Source organism: Theobroma umbraticum, unplaced genomic scaffold (assembly GCF_002168275.2).
Source record: "Theobroma umbraticum cultivar Fairchild unplaced genomic scaffold, ASM216827v3 scaffold_4.1, whole genome shotgun sequence".
Lineage (NCBI taxonomy): Eukaryota > Viridiplantae > Streptophyta > Magnoliopsida > Malvales > Malvaceae > Theobroma > Theobroma umbraticum.
In genome coordinates, this window is record NW_018397258.1 from 671,111 (window position 1) to 695,964 (window position 24,854).

The 24,854-nt window shown below is 35.8% G+C and overlaps 5 protein-coding genes across 10 annotated transcripts; all 5 read left to right on the forward strand.

Moving 5' to 3' along the window:
• Nucleotides 1–1,343: 1,343 nt before the first annotated feature.
• On the forward strand, nucleotides 1,344–5,140 carry LOC110413461 (rac-like GTP-binding protein RAC2). 2 transcript variants are annotated; one of them, XM_021424275.1, is made up of 7 exons: nucleotides 1,344–1,638; nucleotides 1,743–1,830; nucleotides 2,711–2,820; nucleotides 2,976–3,042; nucleotides 3,522–3,586; nucleotides 4,205–4,270; nucleotides 4,754–5,140. In XM_021424275.1, the coding sequence occupies exons 1-7, from the start codon at nucleotides 1,513–1,515 to the stop codon at nucleotides 4,850–4,852; spliced, it is 621 nt and encodes a 206-aa protein (XP_021279950.1). In that variant the 5' UTR covers nucleotides 1,344–1,512; the 3' UTR covers nucleotides 4,853–5,140. The 2 variants fall into 2 exon arrangements, with proteins under 2 accessions (XP_021279950.1, XP_021279951.1); XM_021424276.2 differs by having other exon boundaries at nucleotides 1,350–1,638; nucleotides 2,979–3,042.
• Nucleotides 5,141–7,037: 1,897 nt separating this feature from the next.
• Nucleotides 7,038–10,087, forward strand: LOC110413459 (uncharacterized protein At1g28695-like). Its single transcript, XM_021424274.2, has 3 exons — nucleotides 7,038–7,360; nucleotides 7,449–7,841; nucleotides 9,470–10,087. Exons 1-3 carry the CDS (start codon nucleotides 7,211–7,213, stop codon nucleotides 10,004–10,006), a joined length of 1,080 nt encoding a protein of 359 aa, XP_021279949.1. The 5' UTR covers nucleotides 7,038–7,210; the 3' UTR covers nucleotides 10,007–10,087.
• Nucleotides 10,088–10,739: 652 nt separating this feature from the next.
• On the forward strand, nucleotides 10,740–13,515 carry LOC110413764 (uncharacterized protein At1g28695-like). Of its 2 annotated transcripts, XM_021424708.2 has the most exons (3): nucleotides 10,740–11,091; nucleotides 11,214–11,598; nucleotides 12,827–13,515. In XM_021424708.2, the coding sequence occupies exons 2-3, from the start codon at nucleotides 11,260–11,262 to the stop codon at nucleotides 13,346–13,348; spliced, it is 861 nt and encodes a 286-aa protein (XP_021280383.2). In that variant the 5' UTR covers nucleotides 10,740–11,091; nucleotides 11,214–11,259; the 3' UTR covers nucleotides 13,349–13,515. The 2 variants fall into 2 exon arrangements, with proteins under 2 accessions (XP_021280383.2, XP_089639129.1); XM_089783003.1 differs by lacking the exon at nucleotides 10,740–11,091 and having other exon boundaries at nucleotides 11,133–11,598.
• A 2,136-nt stretch (nucleotides 13,516–15,651) lies between these two features.
• On the forward strand, nucleotides 15,652–19,239 carry LOC110413767 (RNA-binding (RRM/RBD/RNP motifs) family protein). Of its 3 annotated transcripts, none has more exons than XM_089783002.1 (11): nucleotides 15,652–16,241; nucleotides 16,336–16,425; nucleotides 16,533–16,772; nucleotides 16,920–17,141; nucleotides 17,222–17,516; nucleotides 17,600–17,916; nucleotides 18,012–18,121; nucleotides 18,213–18,316; nucleotides 18,434–18,513; nucleotides 18,605–18,701; nucleotides 18,793–19,239. In XM_089783002.1, the coding sequence occupies exons 1-10, from the start codon at nucleotides 15,933–15,935 to the stop codon at nucleotides 18,698–18,700; spliced, it is 1,863 nt and encodes a 620-aa protein (XP_089639128.1). In that variant the 5' UTR covers nucleotides 15,652–15,932; the 3' UTR covers nucleotide 18,701; nucleotides 18,793–19,239. The 3 variants fall into 3 exon arrangements, with proteins under 3 accessions (XP_089639128.1, XP_089639127.1, XP_021280388.2); XM_089783001.1 differs by having other exon boundaries at nucleotides 18,887–19,239; XM_021424713.2 differs by having other exon boundaries at nucleotides 18,605–19,239.
• Nucleotides 19,240–21,284: 2,045 nt separating this feature from the next.
• Nucleotides 21,285–24,728, forward strand: LOC110413766 (peptidyl-prolyl cis-trans isomerase). Of its 2 annotated transcripts, XM_021424711.2 has the most exons (5): nucleotides 21,289–22,413; nucleotides 22,747–22,845; nucleotides 23,167–23,211; nucleotides 23,829–23,966; nucleotides 24,138–24,728. In XM_021424711.2, exons 1-5 carry the CDS (start codon nucleotides 22,027–22,029, stop codon nucleotides 24,468–24,470), a joined length of 1,002 nt encoding a protein of 333 aa, XP_021280386.1. In that variant the 5' UTR covers nucleotides 21,289–22,026; the 3' UTR covers nucleotides 24,471–24,728. The 2 variants fall into 2 exon arrangements, with proteins under 2 accessions (XP_021280387.1, XP_021280386.1); XM_021424712.2 differs by lacking the exon at nucleotides 23,167–23,211 and having other exon boundaries at nucleotides 21,285–22,413.
• Nucleotides 24,729–24,854: the final 126 nt, after the last annotated feature.

Below are 24,854 nucleotides of genomic sequence, written 5' to 3' on the forward strand. Positions count from 1 at the left end.
TCTGTCTAATGGGCCGAACCATTTCAGCCCAAAGTTTCCATTTTGAACTTTCTTTTGGGCCAAGAAATTCAATTTTCAAGTTTTAACTTAAAAAATAAAAAATTAGAAACCCACATTTACGATTTTTTTGGATTAAAAAAGATTAATCCTTCTTGTTATTAGTACAATAGAAAGATTTTAAATTTAATTTTTTATAAAATGATAATTAAATAATTATTTTTTAAATTAATCATTTAAAATAAATTTTTTATCCAATCATTGTTGATTTATAATAAAAAATCTCGAGACAATAATAATATTATAGTAGTAATATTTTGCTTCCAAAAGTCTAATTCTTGAGCTAAAATCATTTTTCCCTCGACTCATAACTATATAAAAATAAAAAAAATAAGAATTTTAGAAAAATTGAATTAAATGTATTATTTTTAAAATATGACACAAATCGAATTATAAAAAAAATTCAAAATAATCAAAATTGAATTATATGCATGGAAAAGACTTGTGTACATGGGTACTGACATGGCTAAAAAGATGCAGAGAGACAATCTTATCTTTGATGGACCATGTTCAATGGCAAGGAAACATCAGAGTCGTAATTATGTCATGCTATCCGAAAGTATTCGTCACCCCTTTCCTGGTCAAGTCTTCGCTTCCACAGCAAAATCTAAACAGGATGGAGAGAAAAAAGGTGGGAGAAAGAGGCGACAGAGCATTCAAAAAGAGAGGAACATGTGCAGGTCATTTAACTAGATAAAGTCAATACATCCAGCGGAAATCTTGAAAAAGAACCCATTAAAGGGGATAAACAGGGGGAAAAAACAATGGGAATTGTTTAACAAAGTGATGCAAACACATTTCTCTGTTTAAAGAAATGAAAACAGGGGTTTGCCTGGTTCTGGTAAGTGAAGAGAGTGATTCAAGAGCATAGAGGATAGCAGCCTGGCCATGAGCTTACATTTGCTTACATTCGAGCATTGAATGCAAATCTTAGAACGTTGTTGCTTTGTTGGATTTGAGCGCGTGAGAGAGCGTGATTGAAGGTTTTAATTTCTATGTTTTTCTTCCTTAAAGTTGACCTGATGGGGTCGACAATTATTCCACTGTCATCTTTTAAGGTCGGAAGGGTGCTCTGTCCACGCGCTGCCGGTTATCGTGCTTGACAATGATCCCAATTCCCTGGTGGCAGTGCTCTACAATCATCCTTTTCATAGGAGTGCAGTCAATGGAGATGCTTCACATGCTCTCAAGCGCGTGGAAATAGAATTGAACTGAAATGGAGTATTCCTTTTCTTTCTCCTTTTGCCTCCCTGACAGCTCAAATTAAAGTGATCCACCATATGCTTTTCTCTCCTCAGAAAGCCCATGGAAAATTTTTGTAACCTTTATTGACTCTGCTTCACTATATAACTTTTCTTTTTTTTTTTCCCTTTTTTTTATAAAGCCATAGCTGCACAGGAAGAGAAACTCAAAAAACTTCTCTGGGTTGATGAGAGTTTGGTTTAACTGCAGACAATGAGTACTGCAACAGCAGCAGCAGCTGCAACACAAACAAAATTCATAAAATGTGTGACAGTTGGGGATGGAGCTGTTGGGAAGACATGTCTCCTTATCTCTTACACTAGCAATACCTTCCCAACTGTATGAACTTCCTTTTCTCCTTCTCTCTCTGATGATCCTGCATTTCTTTCTTTGTTGATTCATATGCATTTTGCTTTCTGGTTGCTCACTTTTCTTGTTTACAGGATTATGTTCCTACTGTTTTTGATAACTTCAGTGCCAACGTCATGGTTGATGGACGGACTGTCAATTTGGGTCTCTGGGATACTGCTGGTATGCTCTTCTGCTTCTCTCATAACGACTTCTACTTGTTCATCTTAATTCCTAGCTTGTCTCTTCAGTTTTTCTTTATTGTTTCAAATTTTAACAATGGGGTTTGCTGAATGTTGTTTGTTTAGTGAAATAAGAAATGGTGGATTGGTGGTTATAACCTGACGATTACAAACTATGATCTGATATGTTGATCATAAAGAAATGTAGAGACTTTATAAAGGAAAGCTAAAATCACAGAGATTTGAAATCTTACAACCCAAAATTTGTTTGAAAGTTCCAAAATTTTCCATTTTGTCCTCATAGAAACACAAAGGATAAACATTTAGTTGGCAATTACATAACTTGTAAATGGTTTGATGTTGCACAAAGGGCTCGTTTCTGCTACAGAAAAAAAGAGCTGAAACACAATTAAGACAATGGAGATGAGATGACAAGTAAAGTGAAGAAAACATGTTTTGACAAAAGTAACAATGTCAGTTTCACTTTACATTGAAAGAAACCATGCCTTCTCTGTTTGCCCGAGTTGGTAAAATTATAACTGTCTGTAGTTTTTCGTTATGGAACTGAAGAGATCACATTATAAAGGTGCTAAGGTCATATTAATTATACCCTTACAACCAATGACTCGCCAAAAATAAGTATTAACGGTGTTAACTCTTTCGATATACATCCACATTTATAAAACACCATGGGATGGGATTATTTCCTTTCCACACCCGTAATTATGTTATTCAAGGTCTTTTTAGAAGCTTTAGATATCAGTGAATAGTGAATCACTCGTCATAGAGTGAACACTAGCCTTTTTAGTTAATATGGAAGTGATTTGATTATAAAACCAAAGTGAATGCCGTAGTTTTGATAGTATAATTAATTTGTTCAGGTCAGGAAGACTATAACAGGTTGAGACCTCTAAGTTACAGAGGGGCTGATGTATTCCTTCTTGCTTTCTCCCTCATAAGTAGGCCTAGCTATGAGAACGTATCAAAAAAAGTAAGCTTCTTCGCTCATCACTTTGGTTTTTAAAGTTTAAACCCTCTAATGAGTTCTCTTCTGCTTATGCTTAGTTTAATGAAATGTATATACTACTTTTCTGATTCCTTTGCATGTCTTGCTTCTTTTCCTTTATGCTCCTTGTTGTGATGGAGAAGTGGGTCCCAGAGCTGAGACATTATGCCCCATCAGTGCCCATTGTTCTTGTGGGGACCAAACTAGGTGATGGATTCTCTCCTCCTTGATGTATTGCTTCTGCAAATGGATGTTTCCAGAGAACCATGCCTTTGCTTATCAATCAAGGTTCAATATGCTCTGAATAATTGAGCATACTTGATGAAAGTTTAAAAAAAAAAAAACAGAGCCTCTTTATAATCATTTTTTCAAAAAGCCACCATCAGATTCTGATGTATGTGCATGGTTCATTCCTGTGCATTTAGCTGTATTAAAACATCAACATCATAAACAAAAAGCGTGAGAAAGAAATGAATGCACATAATGCATACATAATTAAAGCATACGAAAAAGCTTTTGTTCCTTGGCGATTTGTAAATACCGGGTGTCAATTGTGTTTGATTGTCTAGCTGTAAGCTCTATTTGAATATCTGTCATGCATGGACCAGGTTTTACATGGTTGATTACATGTTTGGACATGTGCATGCATGCTTTTGTTTCTGTTCATAAATTTAATTGGGGTGCAGATTTAAGAGAAGACAGGCAGTTCCACTTGGATTATGCAGGGCCATGTGCCATTTCGACAGAACAGGTACCACTGATATGTGCACATTTTGTTCCCACTGTTTCATTCTCTGCATGTTTGTGGCACCATTAGTTGTTTTGTTAATGTGTACAAGTTGTCTTTGGATTAGGTAAGTTGCAATTTTGAATGCTTTAGACAAAACAAACGATGAGAAACCTTTGTGGAGAACATTTATTGCCAGCAAATCAAGGGCTTTCTCGGTAGACTGGTTCCAGCTTTTTAATGAAAGTTTAATCCATCTATTCAAAATTTCCTTTTATTGGCAGAATCTAATGAGCAAGAAATAGAATTGCATAGCAGATAGTATAACTGCTTGTTCCTTTTCTTTATCTTAGTGTCATCTCTAAGCAGGCATCTGAATCCAACACCTGCAAGACCCACACTGTTAAAAAACACAGAGCAATCACAATGTTACTCTTGTCTTTATTTTGCTGGTCAGGGAGAGGAAAAGAAGATTGGTTCACCCCGCTGTGCTTCTTGATTGAAAATTATACAATTTTGTTGCTTGAATCTTAACCTAACTGAAATGCATAATGTCTGACTATAATGGCTCTCTTATGAAATCTTTCAAATTTCATGAGTTCTATTGTAGCCTAATACAGATATCTCAAATTCTGTTGCCAGGGTCTTGAACTAAAGAAGCAAATAGGAGCACTGGCTTACATAGAGTGTAGCTCGAAGACACAGCAGGTTCGTCTTGGATCTGTGTATATTATCATAAAACCACAAATAGAAAGTGCCTATGAGTCTATCACACATGCCTCCAAGATTCTATGTTCTTTCAGTCCTCTCAACTGCAATCTTACACTATTTAAACTAACAGAATATAGATAAAATGATATTAGCTTCAACCCATCGACCACGGCCAATTGATTGGAGCTCTTCGTGCTTTGGCTTAAGAAATGAATGCAGGATTTAAACAGGATTGGAGAAATGAATACATAGTTTTGGACATCATTATGCAAATTATTCCCCTCTATTGATACCGGCATCCTGTTTAAAAGCATATTTACCAATAGCATCAAGAAGAAAAAGAGCTTGCAGTACCTGCTGCTCTATTCTTGATGGTGTTTGTCTACTATGAAAGAACTGCAGGGGAATATACAATTTAAATGAAATTTCCCTGGAATCTATTATCAGGTTGTTAAGAACTTGTGTGCTGGAAACTTGCAGAATGTGAAAGCTGTGTTTGACGCTGCTATCAAGGTGGTTCTCCAGCCTCCAAAGCAAAAGAGGCAAAAGAAGAAATCAAGTATCTGCCGTGTTCTTTAAACAAAATCCCTGATGGACAACAGTGTCAATTCGACAATGACATGATTCTCCTCTTAAAGTTCTGTGCATTCTTCATCATATTTATTATCCCTCCTTTTTCTTGTTGATTTTATCGAGTGCTTCCTCTCCTTGTGAAGTAGGGACTTTGCAATAGATTGATCAGGGTAACTCCATTTGTGTATTTGGAAGGCATCTGCAAGAACTTAAAGGGTGCTTGGGTTCTGTAAATTGGCTGCTTGTTGCGATGATTTGATGTGAATGAAATTTGCTCTTAACCAATTTCTGCGATCCTCTTTGCATTTGCAGCTCCATTCTGGTTTAAGCTTCAAGCCTTAGAGACAGGGGTCTGAATCTCCATGAAAACGTTGCATTTTACCGGACTCGGGCCATTCCAGCTTGATCAATGTCTTGGGGCTTTCACAAGCATTGAACCCACATCAATATTTAATCTTTCCATAAAGACTCAGTGCGTAAGATTATGTGATTAGTAAATTCCACAGTTAGTGTATAAGGTAATTTTCTAATAATAGTCTTGAAATCCAAATCTCCTAAGCTTCACCACCTTTGTTTTAGGACGAATTCATACATTAAAATAATGAGAAAATAAATCTCTTCACGAGGATTATTTTACTATCCGTCACCCAGGATCATTTGACCTTGCAGGGTGATTCTTGCTAATTCACAAAGGATTCAACGTGCCCATACTCAGAGCGTAAGCTATACTCATAGAAAAAAGTTGCATTTGTTAAAAATCGTTACCATTCCTCACAATTATTTCAATTTCGACGTTGAAGCAATAATAAGAATATTGCTAGTACTATTTCCAAGTTCATGTTGATTATGTTTCGTCTCTTACGGGTTTAAATTAGTTATCAAATTAATCAAGCAAATTCAATCGATTCTTAATGACACGACATAAACATGGGCTTGGAACGTTCAAGGTAGCAGAAAGACTGGACAGCAGACTCCCATTTTCCATTCTGGGGCCACAATCAACACACACATATTACCTAATTTCCCTGATGCCACGCAGCAAAGAGGAAAAGTCTTTCCTATTAATCTTCTTGTTCAATTTTCAAACTATGTACTTTTGAATTTGCTTATTTAGACTTTAATTTTTTGAATCATTGAATCCATATAAATTCCTGAAAAAAATACAACAATTTGTGACCTGAATTCAGTAAAACCTATTAGGTTAAAATGGACATCTAAATATCTAATTTATTGATTAATGTATAATTTTTTTGTTTAAAAAGAAAAATTCAAATCCCTTTTTTTAATTAATCCCTTTGTTTTATAAGGATGGGAACATGGGTTTAGTATTAATTAATCAAGTTTATATCATCATATAATAATGCATTTGCCTTTATCGGTGAATATATGAGAGGTACATAATTATTATTCTAGTACATTTGCTGGTTAGTGACATTAACATTGCAAATTAAGTACTAATATTGAATAATATCAGTTTGATAAGATTTTGTCAAATCCTTTCAACACACGGAACGCAGCTCTCGCCAGACTTTTGGGCTTTTTCTACTTTTCTTTCTTTCTTTCTTTCTCTTTCCTTCTGTAATCAATCACCAATCATCAATCGCCAAGTAATTAATGTATGATCGAAGCATGCTTCGATGATCGAGATGTGTTGATTGTGAGCTTCATTTTGTTTAATTATGGACCGTTTGGATTTTCTGCTCATTCTTTTTTTTAATATATATAAGAAGACGAAATCAAAGATTAATATAAAAACAAAAATAATAATAATATGAATATTTATCACTTACATTGATCCTTTTTTTCTTTTTATTTTTTGAGAAAATTCTCCTTAAATTGATCTCCACACCATTTTGATTGCTAGATTCCAATCCCAAATTTCAATGACATTAAACCATATATAAAACGAGATCCTTTTATAATGATTATGACTTAGATGGATGGTACTATTTTAACCTTTTTCGGAATAAATTTGTTGGATTCATTCGAGTAATCGAACATGTGAATCAGAATAATATATACTTTTTTATTTTTATATAAATTTTAATTTTTAAAAAAATTAAAAACTATTTTTTTAAAAAAAGGAGGAAGTGTACATATTATCATTGTTTGCTGTAAATTTTAATAAACTTTACCATACTATTTTTATCTGGACTTCTCTGATATATCTCTTCTATTCCCTGGCCAACATCACAGACTAAAACCCCATGACAATTTAATGGCCGCTCTGACCTCAGGTACTTTGCGTGACAATTCTACCCAAACCTAGCTACCGATCTCTAATCCTTTCAAGCCAAGCGAAACCCAAGTCTTTTTCACCTAAAGAAACCTAACAGGCCAACACCCGAGCTCTCATTCTCATCTATGGAACAGTCAAAGAACCCTTTTCAGGCAACTGCTGCAATAGTTTTTCTCCTTTTAGCAGGTGCCCTTTACATTATCTGTGTCTGGTCTCCTCCCTCATCAAACCCTTTCCTCCCCTACCAAGAAAGCAGCAGTCAGCAATCTAATTTTGTAAGCATATGGTACCATGTGTTTGTTATACAGACTTTCTGATCAGTTCTTGGTGATGGGAAAAACTCATTCTTTTTGTCTGTTACAGACCACGGTGAAGTTTCCTGTAAACGACGAGCTGGGTTTGGCCCTGGATGAAGCTTCCACGCCCAACAAGACAGTGATCATCGCTGTTGTCAACAAAGCTTACGTGGAGCAAAGTGTGAGTTCAGAGACCACAATGCTGGACCTGTTCCTGGAGAGCTTTTGGTTAGGAGAAGGTACCAGGCCATTGCTGGACCACCTGCTGCTTGTCACCGTCGACCAAACGGCTTACGAGAGGTGCAAATTCAAGCGGCTGCACTGCTACAGATTGGTGACGGACGGTGTTGATTTCGGTGGGGAGAAGGTTTATATGTCGGAGGAGTTTATCAAGATGATGTGGAGAAGAACTCTTTTTCTTTTGGATGTCTTGCGGCGTGGCTACAACTTCATTTTCACGGTAAATTCTTTTTATTTTCTCGGAAAATTCCCTTTTATTAAAGTAAAAACTAAAACCATTCAAACAAACAAAAATGATAAAATAAATAATTTGAAGAAGTTACAGTATTTCATTAACAATTAAAAATCATGATACAAATAACAATAATTGATTACATTTATTTTTTCATAAAAATAATTTTTTAATTAATTTTTTATTGAAAAGTGATTTTTATACTGATAAATAATATGAATTAAATTATGCTGAAGCAAGTCTTTAATTTTCCCCACAGCATAAAACTTGTTTTCAACCTAAATAACGTGCGCTAAACCTACAAGTAAGTCACCAACAAAACACGTTTACAATCAACCTTAACTGATGTCTCCCCTTTATTCTTGCATTTTCACCTGTCCATACATCGTGGGTTCCCTTCCTTACTCCTCCATAAATTATCTATATTTTAATTAATCACGAAAGAAAATTATAGTCTTTTATAGTAATATTAATTTAGTTTATGATATTTTTGCCAAATTCATATTGATAATTGCACATGAATAATTTACATTAATTATGAGATAATTATAATAATCCTTTTCCCATGTTTCTAGCAAATCTAGCTTAATCAAGGAAATATTATATAGTAATTTGGCTTGACTTTAATTATGTTATATCGAGAAAAGATAAGAAGTTCATTTAATGTGGCATCTCTGAATTCAATGTCATCGGTACTACGTGGGAGAAGTTCATTGGGCAATCAGTGTCCCCAACGTTTAGGAAGGGTCCTCTAAGGTATAGGACCGCCGGAGCCATGAATCACATGAGATGAAACTCTCTTCGAGGTAAAGGTAAAAGTCCTTGGAAAGGGCACACTAACCATAATCCAAATTAGTTAACCAATTGAACAAAGTAGTTAGGTTAGTTGAACTATTGGTTTGGAACAAATTGAAGTCTGTCGATGTTTCTAATTAATTTCTTTCATGGCTTATGGTTTTGTCTGGCTCAAGCAGGGACTACTATGCGTAGGTTTTGGAGCAGTCTGTTTCTTTCCCCGAACGACACGACTCTTTCTTATGTTTTTCTTACCACAAAATGATGATTTTTTTTTAAAGTTGACAAAGCATTTTGTTTTTTCTTTTGTCATTAATTGTCACGGTTTCCATATTTTGTTTTTCTTTAAGGTTTTTTCTTCCAATTGTTATCTCAAAGAAATAATTAATGGTCAATTTTGTCAGCCACGAGAACGGTATACTAATTCAAAGGATCATTATATATATATATATATATATTACATTCAAAGGGCAAACAAATGAATCATTGTATATATTATTGTTAATATTTTTATAAATTGAATTTGTTTTGATTAGAATGAGTAGATGAATAATTTTGCTTAGCTTTTTTTGAAAATAATTATTTAAAATATTGAAAAAAATGATAAAAATACTTTTAATCAACCTAACCAATCCACATATACAGTTCAATTTTAATTATTTTGGTTGGTCCATTTTTTTTATAAAAAAATGATTAATTTAATATTTAAAATGTTCGAAAACAAATCGACCATATGCACACCTACCTAAAAAGATTTCTTTGTTTTCTACTTTGCTAATTCGTTCTTGAACTATATCAATAAGTTTTGCTCATTCTTTCAGGACACAGACGTGATGTGGCTAAGGAATCCGTTTGCAAAGCTAAGCCCAAACGGAACAGAGGACCTCCAAATCAGCGTCGATACGTTTACCGGCGACCCACGACCGGAGCACAATTTCATCAACACCGGCTTCTACTACATCAGATCAAACAACAAGACCATCTCGCTGTTCGACACTTGGTACTCCCAGAAGGACAACTCCACAGGGAAGAAAGAGCAAGACGTCTTGGCCGACCTGACGCGAGACGGGCTCTTCGGGCAACTTGATCTCCGAGTAAGGTTCTTGGAGACCGAGCGTTTCAGCGGCTTTTGTCAGGACAGCGGAGATGTCAGCGCCGTAGTAACCGTTCATGCAAATTGTTGCCGCCACATAAGCGCAAAGGTCAGAGATTTAACGGCTGTCCTCCGCGATTGGAAGCGGTTCCAGGCGGTTCTGACCAAGTATCCAAACGCTGCTCGGAACATAACTGGGAGTTTCAGGTGGTCACCGCACGCGGGCTGTTGGGATTCATGGAAAGTAAATGACAAGACACCATGATCAAGTTAAAAGACATTCGTAAATTTGTATGGTTCGATTTTTTTTTGAATACAAATTTTGATTTTTAGCATATAAATTAAATTGTGTTTAACAAAATCCATATGCTACATGAAGTTTATTTTATTTATAATATACATCTATAATCTATATATTTATCTATATCCATATATATTTAATTATATATAAAAAGACGAATGTTAGATAAAATTTTTAATTAAACAAAACGGATATATTTGCTCATTATATATTTAAATTATCATTTCAAATTTTTTATTATAAATATTAGTAAGATTTATCTAATTTTTAAATTAAATAAAACTTTTAATTATATCAAATTATTTTTATTAAAAACAATATCTTATAAAATTTCACAGACAAGTCTCAAGCATAGAGACTCCATAAAAGTTAAAATCAACATAGTTTAGATATTAGTAAATAAGGTTTCTAATAGAATAACTTTCATTAAAATGTCAAATATCATACCCGTACGGTAAAATTTGTTTATTATATAATTTATAATTAATATTACAAAATTTTAATAATATATTTATATCTTATATAATTGCTACTTTATATATAAATAAATAAAAAATAAAAATACTAGTTTATGTTAAGAGTATGTAGGATTATTTTGGATTGAATATGAGTAAATTGAAGTGATTATATTATTTTTCATGTGATGAATCCCACTAATATTGACATCATACTTTGCTCTAAAAATAATCAACTATACCATACGCTATTTTTAAGTCTACTTTCTCTTAGGGCTTCTCTACCTATCGTTTCCATTCCTCGGCCAAACACCACGTAGAAAACCCATGCTATCCTCAGCTACTTTTGTGCGTGGCAAACCTGCCCATGATCCACCACTTTCCTCACGACTCTTTCCAAGCCAAAACACTACCAAAAGTAAGTTTTACCTTCACTTTGCATCCATGGATTATTCGAAGAACTCTTCTTGTCTGGGAGCTTCTGCAATCGTTTTTCTCCTTTTAACTGGAGCTCTCTACCATTTCGTCTGGTCTCCTTCAAGATCAAACCCATTCTTCCCCTACCAAGGAAGCAACTGCCCACAATCTAACTCTGTAAGTTTGTTTATATATATATATATATATATACACACAGACTTTGAATCGATTCATATTTCTGGGAAGGGAACTCATTGTTTTTTATTTTTTATTTTTGACGAACTACCCTAAACCTAAAGTCTACTGTAATCGACGGAGCTCGAATCAGCACTTGAAGAAGCTTCCATGCCGAACAAAACCGTGATCATTGCGGTTGTCAACAAAGCTTACGCGGAGCAAAGCGCCGATGCAGAGACGACGACGATGCTGGACCTTTTCTTGGAGAGCTTTTGGCTAGGAGAAGATACCAGGCGGTTGCTCGACCACCTGCTGCTCGTCGCCATCGATCAAACGGCTTACGATCGATGCAAATTCAAGCGGTTGCACTGTTACCGATTGGTGATGGACGGTGACGATCTCGGTGGGGAGAAGGTTTACATGACACAGGAGTTTCTCAAGATGACCTGGAGAAGAACGTTTCTTCTTTTGGATGTCCTCAAGCGTGGGTACAACTTCATTTTCACGGTAGGCTTTTTTCCACCTTGTAGATTAAATCTCGTTATTATCTTGGAAATGCCATATTAATTACCCATTATTTATTTAAATAATTTGAATTAAATCGCTTAATTTGTATATATATCAATTTTTATTTTTAAATATAAAATTTATTCAATCATTTTTAAGGAAAAATTCTATAAATTTTACTTAAATAACTCCATTTAGAATTTATATTTTTTAAATATTTTAATCATAGTATAGAATATCTAGTTACATTAGTTTTCTATCTAATCTTCTAAACTATGTTTCAAACTAATTACATTTATTGTGAGCATGAATAATGAAATTTACCTAACTCGCATTAATTTGCAAATGCATAGATTCTAGACATTAGACATAGGTAGGATCCCAGACCGTACAATGAAAACATTTAGCAAAAGTTTAGTCACACTTCTTTGGGCTAATCAATCTTAAATTTTGAAAATCACGTAGTTTTCTTCGTGTTTAAGAATATGGAAATAGACGCACTTAGGTACAATGAGACCTGTGTCTTCATTGAATAGTAGTACCTTATTTTAAAGAATATATGTTTGATTTAATTTAAATTCATGTAGGACAAAAAGACATCTATTTCAAAAGTAACATAGATTAGCAATTAGCGGTCCATTTGTTTGACTCAAAATAATAAAATTCAATTAAATAATATATAAATACTTGTTAAATTGATATTTATATAAAATTTTTTATAATTGATATATATTCTTTAATTTATCAAAGATAGTATATTAAATGAAAAAAAATATATTTAATTAATTTTAAATAAAAGTGAGATTAATAGTTTTAAATCAAAATAATTAACTTATCACAATCAATTGAATTCCTTTAATTCAATTTAGTTTTTTTTTATTTCGATATTAATTGAATGATTTTTTCGATTTTGGATATTCAAAATCTATAATTGAATCAGTAAAAATCAACCACTAATAATATATTATACTATTAAATAATATTTTTAGAATATATATAAAAAAACTAAAGACATTTAGTGAGATATTGTTAAACATTCAAACCCATTGAAATAAAGTTGATTTCTTTATTTTCGATTTTAAATTATATAGTTCAATCAAATATATTTATTTTTTTATTAAAAATTCGATTGTTTTAATCTTTGAAATTTTAAAACCGAAACAATCGAATATGCAACTTGATAATCAAATTTTTGGCACCGTGAATAAGGTTTGTTCATTCTATACAGGACACAGACGTGATGTGGTTAAGGAATCCATTCACGAAGTTAAGTCCGGATGAAACCCTGGACCTGCAATTCAGTGTCGATTCCTTCAATGGCGACACCCGACCCGAACACAATTTCATTAACACCGGTTTCTATTACATAAGATCAAATAAAAAGACCATCTCGTTGTTCGAAAAATGGTACGCCCAGAAGGATAATTCCACCGGCAAAAAGGAGCAAGATGTCCTGCAAGAACTGATGCACGGTGGGCTCTTCGGAAAAATGGATCTCCGGGTAAGGTTATTGGAGACCAAGCATTTCAGCGGCTTTTGTCAAGATAGTCGAGATGTCGGCGAAGTAATCACCGTCCACGCGAATTGCTGCCGCCACATAAAGGCCAAGTCTGGAGATTTGACGGCCGTCCTCCGTGATTGGAAGCAATTCAAAGCGGCGGTGGCTCAACACCCCGAGGTTGCTGGTAATATAACTAGGGGATTTAGGTGGTCAAACCACACTGGGTGTTGGAATTCATGGAAAGATTGATAGCAGTAATAATCAAAAACAGTATAATTTTAATAGACTATAAATCAGAAAGGTTTTTTGTTTTCTTTTTATTTTCCTGTGGGGAAATGTTTTTCAATTTTTTTTTTGAGAATTTGACCATAAATATAAACATTTGTTTTTTATATTAATTAATTTTTTTGATTTAAGATTTCATCTTATTATTTTCTTTAAATTATGATATACCTTTCTAGATTTTTTTTATTTTAAAAAAATAGATGATAAAATTTAACAAACACAGTTAATAGGATTAATGGTTAAGTAGTGTAGATAATATTTAATAAATATAAATTTATATCTTTTGATTCTATAAATTGGTAATTTAAATCTTTAACAAATGTTAGGAATTAAGAAATTATTATTTTTTTTTGGAAATTGCTCCTTTTTTTAAAAAAAAATTTGACATTACTTAAAGAAAAACACACTTAATAAATAAGTATAATAAATAATTTAACATTAGCAATTAAGAAATTACCATTTTTTTGTGTCTGGAAATACTCATTTAAAACAATGACATTACCTAAAGAAAAAACACATATTATAAATAATTATGAATTTATAACTAATCTAATGCCATTGTACACTACTTATATACTATTAATTAATAAAAAAATGTCACTCCATAAATATGTAAAAATACAAATTTTAAAAAATAAATATTGTTAAAATTATGAGCATTTATATTTTAAAATTCTTAATTTTAGATTTATTTATTAATAATATGATAACATTTAATTTATTAATTATATACAAAATTTGTATACCGATAGATATAAACCCAATAAATATATCCCTATTCTTTTACCCTCTTAAATAAACTATTTTAGTTTCGATATAACTAAATTAAAGTTACCAAATAGTATATCTCACTTCTTGTTTCTCTATAAACTAATACTAATTATTAATAAATTAGCACTTTTATTTTTTTTGGAAATCACTCATTTTTAAAAAAAATTGGCATTAATTTAGAGAAAAAATAATAGAAAAAAAGATTTGTTTTATTGGCTGAGCAATGTAAGACTGGCACGTAGGCGGCAACAGAAGGAAGATCCCATGCGTCGGCTTTATAGGAAACGAAGTCATCGTTGGATTAGTTACTCTCACCTTTTTCCCACGTCAAGTATAACAAAATAATCACCTGCTTCACTCACTACACTTCCCTTACGTCATAATTCGCCCACGTGTCTATGGACCAATAGAAATCCCTTATTATCACTCACACCTGTACCTTCCCTCCTAGTCATAATACCAAACCAACACGGAAATCAACCTCGTATAAATATTCTCGTTTGAGTTCCAAAATTCACGTTTGTCTGTTTTTGTTGTTTTTTTCAGAGGTTTTCGTTTTCTTCTTTATTTTATCGCCTCTCGATTTTCTCTCTCTCTTCCTACTTAGGGTTAGGGTTTTAGCTGCAATTCGAAACATTTAGTTGTTTAGTATATTAATCTTTTAGTTAGGATCTTAACGATTCTGTTCAGACCAATTTAGGGTTTCTCATCAATTTGGAAGGGGGCGGGGGGTTTGATTTGTTGCTTCTATTGAGAGTTTGGCTTAGCCCTTTTTTTTTTTAAATTATCAAATTGTGATATTTCAAGGACTACGTTTGATAAACAATGCCTCCAAGAATGGTGAAGAGAGGGGCTGGGTCTGCGGGCCCAAAGAGGACGGCGAGGTCCACTAGAGGGGCATCGAAAGCTCAGAATCCACCACCCGAGCCTGTGGAGGAGGCCGTGAAGGAAGGGGTGGCTTCCGTTCCAGTTGTGGAGATGAGGGAGGAGGAAGAAGAGGAGGTCGTGGAGGACGTTAAGGCTGATGAGAAGCGAATTGTGGAGGAAAAAGTGGTGATCGAGAAGAAAGGGGTTGTTCCTGAGGAAAACGCTGGATTAAATTTGAATTCGAACGGGTCAGTTGGCCGATGAAGAGTAAGTCTTTTGTTTGCCCTTTGGTTTATCTTATTTGATTTCGATCTGTTGGGATTGGGGCATTCGTACTTCTGATTTTTATTTGGTGTTCTTCTTTTGTTATTTGCATGTCGATATTATACAAAAAATTTTGGCTTTTATTGTAGTTATGCGGGTCTTTTCTGGAATTTAGCATGTCACAGTGATTCTGTTGGATATTATGCGGTATTTAGTTACATTTAGTTATCTCTCATTCCCCTTTCTGAGAATTTCGAAGGTTGATATTGTATGAGGGTTTGGATTGTATAGAGATCTCTGTTTTGATTAGAATGTAGTATCAGTTGTTTTAAGGTGATTGTTTCTTGACTGGCCTGGATTATTCTATCCCTTTTTTCTTCACAGAAGAGGATGAATTGAAGGGATCTGTTGAGGAATATGAAAAAGATGAGCGGTTAGAATTGGATGATAATGAACCTGAATATGAACCCGAAGAATATGTTGGGGTGGATATGATGAGAAGGAGATGGAACCAGATGAGGTGGGAGATGAAGTAGAGAGAGAGCCTGAGGAGGAGCAGGATGGTGAGGAGAAAGAGGGTGATCTGTCAGATGATGAGATGTTCATGAAGTTGAAGTAGAAGGTGACGACGACGACGACGACGACGATGAATGATGATGATGAGCATGCTGGGGAAGAAGTGGAGCATGCAGATTTTGATGCAGCAGATCATGATGAGCGGCATGAATTTGTTCAAGAGAGACGGAAACGTAAAGAGTTTGAAGTGTTTGTTGGGGGATTAGACAAGGATGCCACTGAGGATGATATTAGGAAAGTCTTCAGCCAAGTTGGTGAAGTTGTTGATGTTAGGTTGATGATGAACCCTCAAACAAAGAAGAACAAGGGGTTTGCATTCTTGCGTTTTGCAACTGTAGAACAAGCAAAACGTGCAGTTACAGAACTTAAGAATCCTGTGGTAATTATTGTGTCTTCAATGATATCAATTTTTGAATGGAACAATGGATTGACTTCACAACTTAATCTTTTTGTTTTAATGAATGCAATTCCAGATTAATGGGAAACAGTGTGGTGTTACCCCTAGTCAAGACAGTGACACCCTTTTTCTGGGTAACATATGCAAGACATGGACAAAGGAAGCGGTAAGTACATTGGCTCTTTTAAGGTCACTAACAAGTGTGAGTCATCTTTCTAAAGGGTTGTCAGTACATATTGTGTTCCTGATGTTGGGCATTGACTGTTATTCTAGTTGAAAGAGAAGTTGAAACATTACGGAGTTGACAATGTTGAAGACTTAACATTGGTAGAAGATAGCAACAATGAGGGAATGAATCGGGGTTTTGCCTTCTTGGAATTTGCATCTCGGTCAGATGCGATGGATGCTTTTAAGTGTCTTCAGCGGAGAGATGTTTTATTTGGGGTTGATAGGCCTGCAAAGGTTTCTTTTGCAGATTCCTTCATTGACCCGGGTGATGAAATCATGGCACAGGTAATTTGATAGAACAGTTTTGTTTTTGCTTAGGTGGTATGAATTACCAAGAGTTTTATTTTTCACATTCATTGGTGCTTAAGTGTTCAGCTTGTTAGAAACATGAATCTCTTTTATTAGTTTGATGATTTTGTTGTCAAAGCTCAGGTTAGGACCATATTTATCGATTGCCTACCTCCTTCTTGGGATGAGGATCGTGTTAGGGAGCTATTGAAGAAATATGGGGAAATTGAAAAGATTGAACTTGCCCGGAATATGCCATCTGCTGACAGGAAGGATTATGGTTTTGTTACGTTTGATACTCATGATGCTGCAGTCACATGTGCTAAGAGCATTAACAATACGGAGTTGGGCGAAGGTGACAGCAAGGTTAGTCAAAGTTCTTGGTGTACTATGGTGTTTATATGGGTTACATATCACCTTGTTTATTGGTTATTGTTTTAATTCAGGCTAAAGTTAGAGCCAGGTTGTCAAGACCGCATCAGAGAGGCAGGGGTAAGCACATTGGCCGTGATGGTTTTAGGTCTGGCCGTGGATCTGGACGAGTTGTTAGGGGTTCATGGGGTCGTCCTGCTCCACGTGGTTTCCCTCCTCGTGGGGTAAGAGGAATTAGTAATCGTGTCCCTCCACCTAGTCTAAAGAGGCCTGTTGGATTAAGAGATAGACGTCCTATTATGTCTGCACCAGCTAGAGGCCGTCCTTTGGCTCCTCCTCCTTCTAGATCGTATGACAGAAGAGCACCTGGTATGCCTCAATTCTGTATCATGTCTACGTAATTCTTATATTGATATCTAGATTTAAAAATTCTAACTTCATCTATTTAACAGTTCCACCATACCCAAAGAGTAGTTTGAAGAGGGAATATGGTCGGCGAGATGAACTTCCTCCTCCAAGGAGCAGGGCTCCTGTGGATTATGGTTCTAGGGTTGTGTCAGAGAGACGCCCATCATATAGAGATGACTATTCTGCTCGCAGTTCCGGCTACTCTGATTTGCCTAGAAGCACATCTCGCACTGCAGCCAGGAGACCTTATGTAGATGATGCGTATGGCCAAAGGTTTGAAAGACCTCCTCCTAGTTACCGTGATGGGCGTGGCCGTGATTATGACTCTATGTCTGGCTCAAAACGACCATATTCGGCTATGGTTGGTTTTATTGTTTCTTCAAGTAATTTTGTCTGCATTAGCATGATTTAACAACTTCCTATTTGTTTACGCCATGTGCTTGCTTTTTGAATCAGGATGATGTTCCTCCTCGATATGCTGATGCCGGTGCCAGGCATTCAAGGGCTCGTCTAGACTATGAACTTGCGGCTGGTGCTCCTCCATATGCAGACACATATGGTGATAGGTGTGTTATTATCTTTGGGAATATAAGGTGTTCTCTCTTGTTTATTTTCTTTTCTAAGGAGCTATAGTTATCTTCTGTGTTACTTTGATAGGCTTGGGCGATCCAGTCTAGGATATGGTGGCAGCAGGAGTTCTATGTCCAGTCAGGATTCACATGGGCTTTATGGGAGTCGTCAGGGTATGGGCTATGGTGGAGGTGTGTTTTAAGTTACTCATGGCTTGTTAAAGAAGAAACAAAACTGGGGTGGTGGTGTTCATATTTTATTTGTGTTTTGTGCTTTAATGATTTGCTCCAATTTGGTATGGTTTTCAGGTTCTTTCAGTGGCAGTGATGTTGGAGGAATGTACTCGTCCTCAGGTTATAGTGGTGATTACATGCCTAGGGGATCTGATGTATGCCCTTTCCTTTTTCTTTTTGTTTTTTTGTTTGAAAATTTAAACATAACTAGCCTAATGTAATATTTACTTTCTGCTTCCGTGGCAGGTTGGTGGTGGCTCTTACTCATCCATGTATTCAAGTCGTGGTATGGGCGGCAGCAGTTACATGGGTGGTGGTGGTGGTTCTGGGTCATACTACTGATGTAAGTCAAAATTTTTTATCCATTCCTTTTCATGTTGCACTCATGGAAGTGCAATTATCTTCAGCGTTAGTGTATTTTTAATGGAGATTAGGGCTCCCTGAAGAAGCTGGTTTCTATGTTCTTCTGAGAAGTGTATTGGAAAGGACATCGTCATATCGTCACTAGTGAATTTGTCTATGGAACAGATTTCAAAGACAATGAGGCTGCTGTAGGATGTGGACCATTTGAAGCTTTTGGATTATGTATCCATGTATTGGATAGAAGCATGCCAAGTGCTATAGCCTCCGTATGTTGTAGGAAAAAGGTTTTGAGGCTAAAGTTTTATGTGAAAGAGGCTGTGTGCTGGTTCAAGCTGTTTCTAGTTCACAAACTGGTTATTTGTGAGTATTCAGGTTTATGCTGTAAGGAAAAACTAATTTCATTTAGAGATGAAAACAGAAAGCGCTTAGAATGTGCTGTGTATGAACAACGTTGTTTATTTTAATATTTAAGAACTCCTCGTCTCCTCCTGATGGAGATTTCGGAAGCATTTGTCTCATATTTTAATGGAAGAGTGTTTAGAAGAGAGATTAAGGTTTTAATATACATATGGTTATGGATTTTGGATACTTTTCGATGTAGAACTCATTGGGTAAGTGTTGATTAAGATTGAAACAAGGCTAATAAATGCTCTTTTCGTCAGCCTGATAAGCACAAAGAGTTCAAATGGCACCTAATTGAAGGTTATAAGAAATCAGCAGAAGACGTTCTTGCATAAGCATATTGCATTTTCTTAAGGTGGTGCTTGTGAAGTCACATATAGAAGCCTGGAGGAAATTAATTGGCATGCTTGACCTTGTCTCGTGAAGCTTCTAGACTATAGACACATGCTTCTAACTTTTGGTTTTGCGTTGTTTTCCTTTGGGAATTCTGGACTAAGATGCAATGAGAAGTTGATATTAATAAAGGAGAGGACATGGTATCTTTAATACCTCGTTGTGTTGATGTTTAGTCTGTGTTGCATGTTTAGTTTTCTTGGTTGATATCTTTCTTGAGAAAATTTCTTGTGTTAAATTCCTGGTTTTTCTGGTTTTGGAATGGCCTGGTGGAGTATGCCAGGCAAAGATTTGAACTTTGCTTGTAACCAGCAGGAAAATAACAGTGTCTGACTGAAGGACCAATTCCATATGTTTCAACACTTGCTATTTCGTTTTAATCAGGTTATTGTTATACAAAGCAACTCCTTGTGAAGGTGTTCTCCAAATTAAGTTATTATATGGATCTCAAGGGATTGTACTTTCTCATGATGTATGCCTTATTGCTTCATCAAATGCTTAGTAGTTTGGGGAGGTTGTTGATGGATGAAACCTCTTTAATTTACTTCGGTTGAACTCAGAGATTCTTGAGTTGGATATTTCTTCTTGTTCGTTAAGTACTTTTACTTTGTGGGAAAGCAGTCATTGCTTTACAACTTGGGTTTAGTAGAGCAATGATTTTGGAAAAGTTTATATTTAATTGGCCAAGAAATCTCGAAAGCTGTGGGTATGTTGGTGATTGATAGATTTTAGATTTAAGAAAACGTACTGGACCACTTTTTAGTTGGAGTTACAATTTATACAAATTATTGACATTTTCTAACTGCACTTGAGAACAAGTGAGCAACTCTGTTTCCCTCCATCAAGTATACTAACAACATATAGTTGACTAGTTACAAGTATATGCCACTGTTGTGTAAAAGAATGGTCTATGCAACACACCTTCTTATCTTATTTGGTATAGCCCCTACAGGAACATGGTGCCTTCCACTGATTTTGTTCTATGATGGTTTATTCTGGACTTGATGTGATTATTTGAAGTTCATGAAGAATTTTGCTTCTACCTAGGAGTTGGTGTTAGGATCAAAATTCTTAGTTGGGAGGCAACTAAATTGTCCTGCGTCTGCCGTTACTTGATTTTCACAATTAAAATTTTGACTGTGATGTTCTTTCCATTTTGCTTAAGCTGGTGATGGAGCGAATGAGCTACACTACCTTTTTACTAGTGCTTCTTAAGTTTGTTGGGAAATAATCCAAGGTTTTCAATTATGGGGGAATACTGGTGTCTGCTTAATGTGTTTTACACATCATAGTCTACTATGTTGTTGTTATCTCAGCAGGTTTTTAGCAGGTTTGGTACTTGTTTTCGCAGCATGATTGGTTTTTTTTAAGTGCTTTGACACAATGTAGGTGTTAGTTTTTGTAGTTTTAGTTCTGTTTTCTTACATGTAATTTGGCTCTGTAAACAATTTGTGGAAAGTTTGTACTGTAATGGGAAAGCTAATTATGATCCTGTATTTGTCCTAGTTTTGCATGTTAGCTCCTGCTTTTCTTTCTTTTCTTTTTCTATGGGAAACTTGATTTTGTTATAAACTTATTTGAGCAGGCAAAATCTCCAATTCATTGCTTATATTTGTGTTGAGTTGGTATACTAGATTTCAGGTCAAATCCTGAACGATGTTAGAAAGTTGTTGGTGCTTTCTCCAAATGACTCTGTAGGCATTTTGCTTCTGAATCTAAGCCCATTAGGTTTCCTAGTACAGCAAGGCTGAGTGATTAACCAACTCTTTGAGGTCTCGGGCTGGCCGTCGAACGACGTAATCACAATTTACTTTGGTCGAAAAATAATTGTTACTTGGATGTTGCAACAATCTTTTAAAGCCATGGATCAAGGATTTGTCTCCTTTTTAAACAAAAGAAATTCCATTATTGCTTTACTTCAAGATCACGAAATGGATAATCTTTTTGTTTCCGTTCATTAATTCCACTTAAAATTGGTGCAACAGCATCAATAACCTCTTTTAGTAAAAGACTGAGCCAGCCCATTGTTGTTAATGCTTGCCAAATTCCCAACAATGGTAAATTAACTTGGCTATAAAGGAATACCAGAGAAATCAGTAGCCAACAAGCATGCCCATGATTGGTTGCCAAGAAATTTAAGGTGGATTGACCGGTTTTAGCCTTGGAAATGCCAAAATCAAGAATCAAGCTTCCTGTTTATGTCCACGCAAATCACTAACGTTAAATTAACGAAGTTGGGAGAACTTTGTGTTGGTTATTTTCCATCGTTCCACTTCGCTGGGATTTCCTGTTCCAGGCTCAAAAACACAAGCGTTAAACGTGTCAAGTAATTAATCATTCTGTTCTGACAACTGCTGCCTCCATGATTACTCCACCATGACAATGTCTGCAAAATCAGAAAAAACAGGGAACAAGGAACAGAGTCCTACCTTAATCCCAGATTAACAACGCAGAGACGATATATTGTTGGATTCGGTTTCTGGGTTTGTCTACTCGGTTCCCGAGCTCAAATGGGTCGTAGGCAAGCTGACTCAGATTTCGGTCGTTTTACGCTTTTGGTCCTCTTAATCATAGCCGCATTCTCCTGTTGCATGGCCTATCTTAGCTTCTCCGTTGCGTTTAAAAGCAGTGGCAATATGGATTCTGTTGGTTCGAGTGAACTTTCAAGGAGGAGCGATGAAGAAGACACAGAAGAGGAAAAAGGGTGTTGCAGAGGGATTGAGCATTTAGAGCTGTGGGGTGATGCAGTGAAATGGGGATCGGAATTCAAAGTGAATTCTTCAGACGAGTGTTGTAACGCTTGCAAGGAGATGTGCAAAGGTGACGATGGGCCTTGTTTGTGTGACTCTTGGGTGTTTTGTGGCAATAGAGAGGCCTGCGGGTCTAGATTTGGTGAGGTAAACTAACCTTTCTTGCTCTGATCTTCACCTCTGTTTGATCAAATTCTATTTTTAGATTTCGTAAATGGGAATTTTCATGCAATATTGGTTGGAAATTTGATGCATAGACTCAAATCTCAGTCTTTTAGATGATTCTGTGAAAATCGTACAAGGAAAGTGAAAAAGGATATCAAATTTGGAATAAAAGTCTGAATTTAATTCGTAACACACTACATTCATCTTTTCCTCATTGGTTTAAGTTATTAAAGCAGTAGAAATCTTCTTTTTTCTTTCCATGGCCTTGTTCTGGCTCATAAGATTTGCTAAGACATGTCCTCTTCTTGCATTCAGTGTTGGCTGAAGAAACAAAAGGATGCCTTGGATCCTGATCGGCGAGACTCAGGTGATGCAGTTATATGGACATCTGGCTTAATCTTTGGTAAAGGAGAGGTATGCTATTTGCTGCTCAAAATTTGGCTCTTATTGTAGCTCTGAGCTTAAGTGTGCTTGAAACACATGAGATTTGTTCCTTTGGTAAAGAAGAGGATGTGGAGAAATTAATAGAAAAACTTAGCTATTGTATACGGGATGTATTTCCTTATAGTAACATTTAGCCTTAAGAAACATGCACATTATAGTTGCCCTTGTTACTCGGTTTTCTTACTAATTATATGCTGGAATATCCATTTTGTTGTGACAATCTTCAAGACGGTAAGATACATGTGCAGTCTAGTTTCACAGTTCTAATGTGCTTCACCATTTTCTTTATAGGGTATTGTTAAGTTGAAGACAGAGTATGGGGCTCTTCATGTTAAAGTAAGTGCATAACTTCAAAAAGTAAGATTGTGCAACATGATTAGCTCATTGTCTCTGTTTTTCAAGATATGAGCACCACTTGGATAGGTACTGCCACACAATCATCTTATCTGTTTTCCTTCATATAAGGCAGGTTCCACACCTTGACCCCAACCCAAGTCTGTCTGCTGTCACCTCAAGTTGAGAAGCAGTGGGTGAATGTAGGTTTGTCTGCTTGTTTGGAAGTTGATTGATGTTAGGCCTAATTGTTTTCAATTATGTTCATGAAGGGCGAATTATAAAATTATATGTAATTTGGGCCAGACTTGGGAATTTCTGCACAATATATGTGCTTGTGTAGCTCGGGGGAGATTGGTCCAAAATTTCCTGCTATTGCTGCTGTCTTTGCAGTGAGAAGATTTTGGCGTCTACTTCTTTACATGAACTGTGACATTCATTATAGGTGTTGTTACCAATGTTTTTTGAAGTTTTCTTCTTGCAGTCCCGTCCCATGTTCAATAGATGGCCTAAGTCTTGTGTTTCACTGTTTATTACTTTCATTTTTGTTCTCCATGTTCAATTTGGTTTTCTTATGCACAGCTCATATTCTCATCTTTGTTGTGATCTATGATTTCCAGCTTTTGCCAGATTGTGCTCCACATTCTGTTACCTATATTCTTGAGCTGTTGGCATTACATCATTGTGCGGGTTGCCAATTTTATCGTGCTGAAAGCCGGGGAAACTCTTGGGATCCTCAAGGAAATCACATTGAACATGTAAGGCTTTCCTCTATGTGTTATGGGAAACCGAACTTTTACCAAGTTGTTGCATGTCTATCTTCATTTCATGCTTCTTAAACCATTGAATCCTTCATAATCCATGCATGAGTTGTTTTTCAGCATTTTCAAGGTCACAAGTTAAAAGAGTTGCTCATCTTATCGTTGTAGGCTACATTTGGCCCCCCATTTGCACTAATTCAAGGAACACTTGAAGTCCATGGGCCTGCATTTAAGGATATTCCAGTAGAGGCTTGCCCCACAGTAAGAAGAGGATCGATTGCATGGGTTGGGTCTGGCCCAGAGTTCTTTATCAGTCTAGCTAACCACAATGAGTGGAGAAAAGCATACACGGTGTTTGGTTATGTTCTACCCGAAGGTATGGAAGTTGTGGAGAAAATAGCGCAGCTTCCAACAATACCAGAGGTGTGGAACAATATGAATGTATCTGTCTTGGAAAGACCTGTTCCTTTACGGTTCCTAAGAATGAAGGGAAGTGCTTGAAGGGAAGTGCTTGAGATCTGATGCTGAATATGTTCATCGGAATCAAAGTGCAGAAGACTGTAGTGCGGCTGTGCGGGGATGTTTTTCATCTCCTACTTGAAGATTCTGATGTATAATGATTTACAAACTCTGTTACTTGGATCATTTGAGCTCCAAGTTTGCTTTGATAGTTTGATATGTGGATGCATAGCAATACATACCCACCAAAATTTTGTATATATAAGGGTCAGTTACAAAATATAATCAATTTGAGCCTAATTTGGGCTTTAAAAAAGCATAGATCATGTAGTTCTTGCTGTGGAAAAAGGGTTGCCTTTTCTTCTGTGTTACTCTGTGGAATAAGTAGGATGGTCTAGAGATTGTTCACCCTCACAACTTAAAAGA